This window comes from Lemur catta, chromosome 5 (genome assembly GCF_020740605.2).
Source record: "Lemur catta isolate mLemCat1 chromosome 5, mLemCat1.pri, whole genome shotgun sequence".
In the NCBI taxonomy this organism is placed as follows: domain Eukaryota; kingdom Metazoa; phylum Chordata; class Mammalia; order Primates; family Lemuridae; genus Lemur; species Lemur catta.
The window spans coordinates 14,685,759-14,695,494 of NC_059132.1; the positions used below are offsets into that span (position 1 = coordinate 14,685,759).

The 9,736-nt window shown below is 40.8% G+C and overlaps 1 protein-coding gene across 4 annotated transcripts in view; it reads right to left on the minus strand.

The window, feature by feature from the left end:
• RANBP17 (RAN binding protein 17) overlaps nucleotides 1–2,759 on the minus strand; it is a 250,922-nt gene extending 248,163 nt beyond the window's left edge. For 3 of the 4 annotated variants that reach the window (XM_045551187.1, XM_045551188.1, XM_045551186.1), the window contains exon 1: nucleotides 2,641–2,739. In XM_045551187.1, the coding sequence (XP_045407143.1) occupies nucleotides 2,641–2,658 (18 nt within the window). In that variant the 5' untranslated portion in view covers nucleotides 2,659–2,739. Of the gene's footprint in view, nucleotides 1–2,640 lie in introns of all 4 variants that reach the window. The other variant, XM_045551185.1, reaches the window with a different exon arrangement.
• Nucleotides 2,760–9,736: the final 6,977 nt, after the last annotated feature.

The following is a 9,736-nucleotide window of genomic DNA, read 5'->3' on the forward strand; positions in this document are numbered from 1 at the left end:
CCATACAATTACCGATTTTTATGTATGGCATGATGTGAAAGAGATATTGAGCAGTGCCCTACCCTCACCCCACAAAAATCTGCTTCTTTACTCATTATCTTGATGGCATAATTTTCGACTAGTTGCTCTGCTGGGTAGGTGACAGTAAGGATAGGTAGTGGAAAGAATATGGAACTTATGAATTACCAGGCCTATTCTAATTTCGTAACCTTAAGCAAGTCACAATTGTTCTAAGACTCAGTGTCTTCAGAAATAAAACATATATACGCCCACCTCTCAGATTAGGGGAGGGATTCGATTGTACAATGAGCATATGAAAACACAAAATGCCAGGTACTGGTTATCACTATTAACAAATGTTCCCTGAGTTAACTGGCTAACCATATGATCTCAAATGCTAAAAAGAATTCAAACTGAGAAGTTACAGTTTTTTTCTGGTCACCAAAACTGTCTGATCTTTTATTAGTCCAAGTCCACTTTTTTTTTTTTTGAGTCAGAGTGTCACTTTGTTTACCTGGCTAGAGTGAGTGCCATGGCGTCAGCCTAGCTCACAGCAACCTCAAACTCCTGGGCTTAAGCGATCCTACTGCCTCAGCCTCCCGAGCAGCTGGGACTACAGGCATGTGCCACCATGCCCAGCTAATTTTTTCTATATATATTTTAGTTGGCCAGCTAATTTGTTTCTATTTTTAGTAGAGACGGGGTCTCGCTCTTGCTCAGGCTGGTCTCGAACTCCTGACCTCGAGCGATCCACCTGCCTGGGCCTCCCAGAGTGCTAGGATCATAGGCGTGAGCCACCGCGCCCGGCCAAGTCCACTTTTAATCTATCTACAGCTACTGTGAACTACATTCCTGGGAAACCAATATGGGTAGTTTTGACTTCAGCAGCTAATTTTTCCAACATTGTACCTAAACATGAAGAAGTCTTCAAGGACTTAGTGATTTACTATGCAGCACCTTTCCAAGTCTAAAAAGATTCCAAAGTTCCCCCATACTTTTAATTTACTCTCAAGATTTACACCTGCACTATGAACATATGATTATCAATTTATAATCCATAAATCCTCCCTGTAAGATTCTTCCTGTGAAGATTTCCCAGAGGGTATATTTACTAAAGTGGCAATACATTATTTTGACCTGGGGACCCTTAGAAATGGCAAGGGGTCAAAAGGTAATGTGTGGGGCTCACTATCTCCTGGTCTATAACATCCTGGAGCTGTCAATGACCTGACAGAGAGTGGCTGGTTAGAAAGAAAAGCCCCTTTGGAAGAATCAATAAATAAGAAAGTAATAAGTCAGTATGACCACAGGGGGTCCAAAGAAGTCTACAAGGGAAATGTGATACTTAAATACACTGTCACCACATTATGAAATTGCCTACCAAAATCATCTCTTGCCATCCGCACACTCTTCTGGCCCCTTCTATTTGATATGAACCCTATGCTCCAATCAGACTGAACTTTCTTCAGTCTGTCGTGTTCTGCCACAATTCTTTGCCTTTGCTCACACTGTCCTCATTCTGCCTCTACACTCTTCCCTTTCTCTTCACCACGGAGTTTTGCTCACAGCTGTATCTTCAGTACCTACTGTAGCAGGTCTCAATAACTAATTAATAAGTGCAACCATAGAAGTTCAAAGACACTCAAAGCATCTCTTGTCTGAGAGCATAGCAGCTCCACTTCGCTCCCTCCCAACACACACACACACACACACACACACACACGGTTGGCCGCCCTCTTTTCTGTGCTCCCATGATATTCTGTGACTGATTCCACCATACATTTTTCACTTGCACCGCAATTATCTGTGAGCTCTATGAGGACAGGGACAGTAAGATGATGTCACCTTTTATGCCCCAGAACTTTGCACAGTACTTGAGACTCAGCGGGGAGACCCAGTAAATGTCTGCTGAAATGAATGTGTCAGAACCACCCGAGGATACACGAGCTCACGTCCCATCTTCACTGCCTCAGCGATCCTCGTGCGCGCGCCCGGCCCAGGTTTCCCCGAGCAAGGAGGCTGCCGCGGAGCCGTCCTCCGCAACTCCCCACTGATACGGCCACAGCGCCTGCCTCCTCCGGCCAATTCCAGTCCAACTGCTGCCGCCGCTCCTTCGGCAGACCCCAAGCCGCCTCTCCAGCGCCGACCCAACCGTGTGGAGGGAGGCTGACGACAGAGCCGCGACCGGCGACGCAGCGGGAAGGCGCGAAGGCTGCTCCTGGACTCCGCTGCCGCCCCAGGCGCGCCAAAATCGGCCCGGCTCGGACCCCACCTGCCCGGGCGCCCCCAGAGCGCGCGGTCCGTGCCCGTGCCGCCGCGCCGGGGAGGGCAGCTCCAGCCCGGCCGGTCCCCGGCACCCGCACCTCCCCCAGGGGCGAGCGCAGAGCCTGGCCCCCGCCCCGCTCCACCCAGCGCTCCGCCGCCCCTTCCTCGGGCGCCGGCGCGGGCCTGGGGCGTGCAGCTCAGACCGGTGCCCCGGGCCCCCGGCTGGGGGCGGAGGCGGGGGATGGGGCTCCGCGGGCGCCGCCCCACGGCCTTGCGGCCTCCGCCGCTTTTCCTCGGCCCTCGGTCTCCGTCCCCCAGCGTCCCGCCGAGTTCCCAGGGCGGCGGAGCGCGGCCCGCGGCGCAGAGCGCACTGACCTGGAAGTGCAGCGCCATCTTCCCGGGAGGCGGCGCCGGCCGGCGCGGAGGGCCTGAAGGGAGGGAGTAGAGGCGGGCGCCGCCGAGGCCCCAGCAGCCCGCCGGGTCCCTGCGCCGTGCGCTCGCTCGCGCCGGGTCGCCTCAGTCGCGCGCGGCGTCCGCGTTCGAAACGCCGGCCGGGGCGGGGCTGGCGGGGACGGGGCGGGGCGACGGAGGCGGGGCGCGCGGGGAGGGCCCGAGAGGGGCGTGGCCTCCGGGGGCGCCAAAATCTTAACCGCCCCTTGCGCGCAAGTTTTAACCGCTGCTGTATTGGTGGGTCGTGACTCTCTCGACCTATGTCCTTTGACACAACTACCACAACACAACTGTCAGCCATGGCCCCTGACTCTTAGATCCCCCCCAGGCTCTCTTGACCCCTGACCCTCACAACACTACTTTCCCCCACAGCTCCCGACCTGCATCTCCGCAGATTTTCTTGTCCCCTAATATTTACTTGCCACTGACACAGCCATAACCTGTGACCCACACATGCCAACTGCTGCCCTTGACTCCTGATTCCCAGGGCCCAACTTCCATTGTTTCTTTAAAATGTTTTAACTTTGTTTAGTTTAAAATTAAACTAACTATGCCCACATGGTGTTAAGTTGTGACATTCTAGCTTTACCTCTTACTCTTTGTCTACATTTAGTTTAATATAAACTTAAATTTTACACTAGATGATTTCATTGGAATAAGAATTTATTGCAGTAGAAGTGGGTAAAAATCTCTCCTTTCTGGTGTTCTTCATTTCTTCTTCAAGTTCCATACTTCCATTTGGGGGCGTTGAACTTTAGTATTTAAATGAGAAACTCTCTTAAATATTTCTTATGGCTCAGGTCTGATAAATTCTCTCAGCTTTTGTTAACATGAAATTGTCTTTACTTCATTTTTTTAAAGGATAGTTTTGCTGGGTATAAAATTCCACATTGGCCTTTTTTTAATCTTTCTGCTTTTTAAAGATGTCTTTTCATTGTTTTCTGGTTGCCATTGTTTCTGTTGAGAAGTCAGCCATCAGTCTGATTGTTGCTCCTTTGAAGATACTATGTCTTATGCTCCAGCCCCCTGCTACTTGCAAATTTTTCTCTTTGGTCCTCAGCAATTTGAGTTTGATGTCACTAAGTCGCTATGTGTGTATATGTCTGTATTTATCATACTTGTAATTCATAAATCTTCTTAAGTGTGAATCTGATCTTTTTCATCAGTTTTTGAAAAATCTTGGAAAGTATTTCTTTAAATATTGCATCTGTCTCCTTCTCTCTTTATTTCTCTTCTCATTCTGGAACTCCAGTTACCTGTATGTTAGAACTTTTGCTATATTCCTTATTTCTCTTACATTCTTTTCTTCATTTGTTGCCTTTTTTTTCCCTTTGTGCTTTAATCTGGATATTTTCTGCTGACTTGTCACCATACAGTAGAAACTCTGTTCCTCTTTGTCTCAGCTACTATACAACCCCTCTATTGAATTCTTAATTTTAGTTATAATATTTTCAGTTCCAGAATTTTCATTTGGTAACTTGAAATTTCCATTTTTCCTCCTCTCAGTTTTAAAATAGAATTCAAGGCTCTTCTGAAATTCCTTCTCTTTCTTCTATTTTCTTGAACATTTTAATTATATTATTTAAAGCTGTTATATGATAGCTCCGATATCTGAAACATCTGGATCCTCCTGGTTTTTGGTATTTGGCTTTAATTTTTTGTTTGTTTGTTTTTGGGTGTGTGGTTTTTTGTGTGTGGGGGGTTGTTTGTTTGTTTGGGGTGTTTCTTTTTGGTTTTTTGTTTTGTTTTGTTTTTAGCATGCCTCATAATTTCTTGTTCAGTTCGAAGAGTGTAGAAGAAAATTTGTAGAGGCTCTGGATGATATCAGCTTTCTCCAAAGAGGATTAAGTTTACTTAGTGTAGTAGGCAGACACAGTACCAGTGGATCATTGAGGCTTTATTTTAAGCTTTTTAATGGTGGTTACTTTCAGTTTTGACCTTACTCCTAGGTCATGGTCCTTACTAAATCTTACAACTAAAATTTGGGATGTTTACCAAGATTCTTCCACCTTGTGGGGCTTGAATTCTAATCTCTGTCTCCCCAACATTGTATAGCTGCTAAAGTCTCTGCTCAGCTATTGCTGCATTTCTTGTATTCTCTTCCTGTGCATGTACATCTTAGAAATTGACTGATGATTTGCAGGGAATTTGTATACAGATTTTTGGGCTCACACCTCTGAAGTTTCCTCTTCTCTAGAATTTTGTCCCCCAAATCCCAGCTACTCTTGTTACCAAACACCTACCTTTGCTCCTATCCTATTAAGACTCCAGCTTTCTATTGAGCTGTTACTCCTTGATACCACTTGGAAAATGTTCTGGGGGGATGGGGAAACTGAAGTAAATTTGGATCTTTCCTCTTGTGCTTTCCTTCTTTCGAGCTTTGTGGCCAATTAAGTCTTGCCTTCTCTAGTGCCTTCAGTTGTTAAATATACATACTTATTTGTCTGGTGTGAGGGGATGTGTATGCATGTGTATATATATGTGTGTGTGTGTGTGTGTGTGTGTGTGTGTGTGTGTGCGCGCGTATACATAATTGTTAAATATTTACTTATAGTTGTTATTTATATTTACTATATGTAATAGAATCATTAAATGTATGCTTTATATATATGCATACACATTTGTCCTGTTTTTACAATTGGACAGTGGGAGGTTTAACCAAAATAAGATATGCTATTATTACAAGACTGTTTGCAACTTTCATTCTTGACCCTCAATCTTCACAGCTTATCCACAGCTTATGAATCCTCATCCCCACAACTCAACTCCTAAACCTTAAAATTTTCAATACGCTCATCCTGCCATTTTTCACTCCTATATCCCAAAATTCCTGATTCCTGTATTCTCACTTCCATTTCTGTATCTTAAGACTTTTGACATCCAATCTCAACTGTGATTCCCACATCCCAACATTTCTGACTTCCATAACCCAAACTCCAATTATGATTTCTGTCCTATCACATCTGCTGCACAACACCCCATTATATTAACTGTCAATTGCCTTTGCCTAACTTCTAAATCCCAACCACCTTTTAAAGCTATTGTTTTAAAGTGATATTTCTAGCACCTCAAATTTTAGGTCCTTAGAGCAGAAGCATTATTTGAGTTTTGTCGTTTAACATTTTTCCCACCCCAGAACATCCTTGGCACAAATGTAGGGTTGTGATAGGAACAATAGAGGATGCTGACTATTCTGTGGATTCACCAGGTAATTCTGGAAGTGAGAAGCCATTGTTTTTTTCCCCACTAAATTTGAGTGGCTGCTTAAGATTTCTGTTTTCAATTAACCTTCCCTTCAGTGATTGTCTATCAACAAAATATGCATACAACTCCATATCTTTTATGTCAGTTAATAAAATTTAAGATAGAATTATATCACTGGAGCTATTAAAATTAGCACAGAAGATGCTCCAGGACGTCAAATAATTCATTTCTATCACAAAACTCAATTAAAGGAAGGACATTTAGAGCCCTTAGGAATTACAAAATTATCTTCCTTTGTGGCAACTAGCCTTCTAAAAAAGACAGATGGATTTTTGATCTTTGTACTTTTTCAGAGGATTCAATTAACATTTGTAATTCTGGTACCTTGGGAAACATCTCTGAGTTTTGATTTGTTATTTCTAAGACAGAGATGACAGTAAGTCCATAATTCAAAGAATTTTATAAATAATAACATGAGGTGAGGCAGCAGAGCACAGTGGTTAGAAAAACAGACTGTGGAGCCAAACAACCTGGATTTGGATGTCAGCTGCATCACTTACTAGCTGTTAAACTTGGTGAAGTCATTTCACCTCTCTATGCCTTCATTTCCTCATCTGTAAAATGGAGATATAATAATATCTATCTCATAGGTTGCTGTGATGATTAAATTAATTAATATATGTGACGTATTTAAAAGGTATATGGCAAATAATAAATGCTACATAAATAGTAATTATTATTATCAAGTAAGTTTGTATTATTCTCTGAATGTAGTGCTTAACATTGTATTTTTAATGGAATGGGATTATAATTTTAATCAAACAGACTAAATTAGTCCAGCCTTCTTTAGTTTGTAAATTTGCCAGCAAGCTGGCTATTTCCTCATTCCCCCTTTCCTGCATCAACCAGCTTCTGTAGACTGGACAATTTTGGAAGGTGGTGACATTACTCACATTAACAGCCTTTCTATTTCTTATTTTTATAATTTGTGAGACTGAAACTTCAAAATATCTGCCTAAAATTCTCTATCAATGCTTAAAATGTAAAACCTATGATCAATCATTTACTTTAGTAACACATTTAAACAAAATACAGGACATGTTAGTACCTAATTCCCTTAACTTATTCTACAAATGCAACTACATTACGTACATTTAGCAAGATTGCTTAATACTTCAGTATGTATGGGGAATCCAGCCAAGGGCAGACAGGTAAGAGAAATAGGAGGAGAATGCATCCGCAATATTTAAATTTACATAACCTCCCCCTGCCACAAAATACAACAGTTGCATAAAAAATGCACCTGTTTTTCTTTCATGCTGGTTGATTTCAACAATATTTTTGTTTTATCAAGTCATTGACCTTAAACATCATTTATTAAATATCCACTGCAAAACCAGAGTATAATAACAACACAATTCTTCTTGGTGTTGATATGGATATGAGTTATCTCACAATCTTGATTATTACATATATACTGAAAACTATACATGTTATTCTTTAGATGGTTTTATACTTTTAACATACTGGCAATAGTAAAGGTATACTGCTATGTATTAATTATTCAAGTATTTTGACAAATAAAAGTTAAATTATATTTATCATTCTGTATATTGCCTTATATTATTTGCATATTAGTGCTTCCACATAATAATAAATAATTTTAGGGATTGATTATGTAAGCAAGATAGTAATATTATGTTAATATGTATCTTAAAGTTACTACTAAGCAGGAATATAATAAAATATCACCTAACATGAAATGCAATTGAGCAAATAAAGCAGTACAACCTTTCTGAAAAGCAATTTGGCAGTGTATACCAAGAACTTTTAAAATGTACATCCTCTTCACCCAATTTCTAGAAAGTAATCCTAAGATAATAATCGAAATTGCAAAAAAAAAATTATATGTGAAGATATTTATCACAGCTGTTTTATAAAAGCTGAAAAAATTAAGAAACCTACGGTACAGCATATGGCAGAATCCTATATAGTCATTAAGAATTATGTTTATGTTGTGCTAAGGGAAACAAAGCAGGCACAGAAAGAGAAATACTGCATGTTCTCACTTATATGTGGAATTTAAAACAGTCTAAATCTTATTTGTAGATCTAAAACACATAGAAGTGGAGAGCAGGTGGTTATAGAGGCTAGGGGGTGGGGAGAATGGAGAGACAAAGGGCACAAAATCTCAGAGAGGAGAAATAAGTTTTTCTCAAAATCTATTAAATGGTGAATATAGTTAATAATTGTGTATTGTACATTTCAAAATTACTAAGATAGTAAATATCAAATGTTCTTTCCACAAAAAATGATAAGTATCTGAGGTGATGGATATGTTAACCAGCTTTATTTAATTATTCCACACTGTATTCATAAATCATAATATCGCTTTGTACCCCATAAATATATACAATTATAAATTGTCAATTAGCAATAACACAAAAAATGCCATGTTATAAAGGCATGTTTGTTAAAGACAAAAAGCAAAATGCAAAAATGTATCATTTGAGTTACATGAAAAAAGGCACAGAAAAGAAAGGAATGGAACAGAATACGGACAAATGCTAACATTGCTTTCTTGTGAATGGCAGAATTAACACGTGATTTTTTTCTTCTTCATGTTTCTGTAACTGTCAAAATTCCCTAAAATGAACATTATTCATTTTTATAATCACGCAGAAACTCATGGTATAATGAAAAGTCAGACCTAAACATATTACTCATTAAGTGTTCAAGTACTTATTAAAGTGTTGATGAGAGGTATGTATGCCATTTAATGGTATAGAATTATATGAAATCAAAAGTAAAAGTTGTCAAAAAAGGCAGCCCATTAAAAATAACCAATCTTAATATGGCAGCATATATCTTTTCAGACCTTTCTTTCTGTGCATACATATATGGACAAAGTTGTTTTTTTATATACAAATGAGATAACACTATAATACTATTTTGAACCTTGCTTTTTCTGTTTAACAACATATTTTAGATATCTTTCAAAGTCAGTATTATAGATTTACCTCATTTCTTTTTAAGAACTCTATCATATTGCACTGTATGGACACATTATGCCTTATTTAATCAATCCTCTACTGAGGGGAATTTAGGTTTGTCTGATGCTTTTTACTATTATAAATAATGCATACAAAAGCAATGTTACGTAAACCACCAGTATTGTCTGTAACTAGGGGAGGCTGAAAAGTCAAAATTTTGCCCTCAGGGCATATGAAAACCTGGCTACTAAAAAAACTTAATCCAAGGTTTCCTTATGCATAGGTTGACCACATAGTTTATTGTTCACCAAGGACACTTTAGTGGTAAAGTGGAGGCTCTTATTATACACTTTGGGCTACACCTAAAGTCATCTTGTAGGGTGGAGCAAGCTCCTACCTATAGCAAAAGAGGGTTGGGGAAGCCCTCATGACCTGAGCAGGGTAGAGAGGACGTCTGTGTAGGAGGGCTGGTTGGCAAGGGTGTCAGAGTCTGAATAGGATGAAGAAAGTATTCATGCATGACAGTCAGCCTTCTTGGGGTATCAGAGACTAAGCAGAGGAAGAAGGCATCAATGTATAGTTTTGGCCTGTTGTGGGGTTTTGAAGTAACTGTTGTAAAACGGTATCCATGCATGGGGGTGTGGGGAGGGAAGGGTGGCCTGGTGCAGGATTTTGGAACCCAATAAGCATGAGAAGGGTATCAATGCAGGGGTGGAGAGGAGCTAGTTAGGTGTGGGGAGTCAGACCCTGAGAAGGGTTAGGAGGGTGTTCATGTAGAGGGGTGCCCTGATAAAGGATGTCAGAGCCCAAGTAGGGTAAAGAGG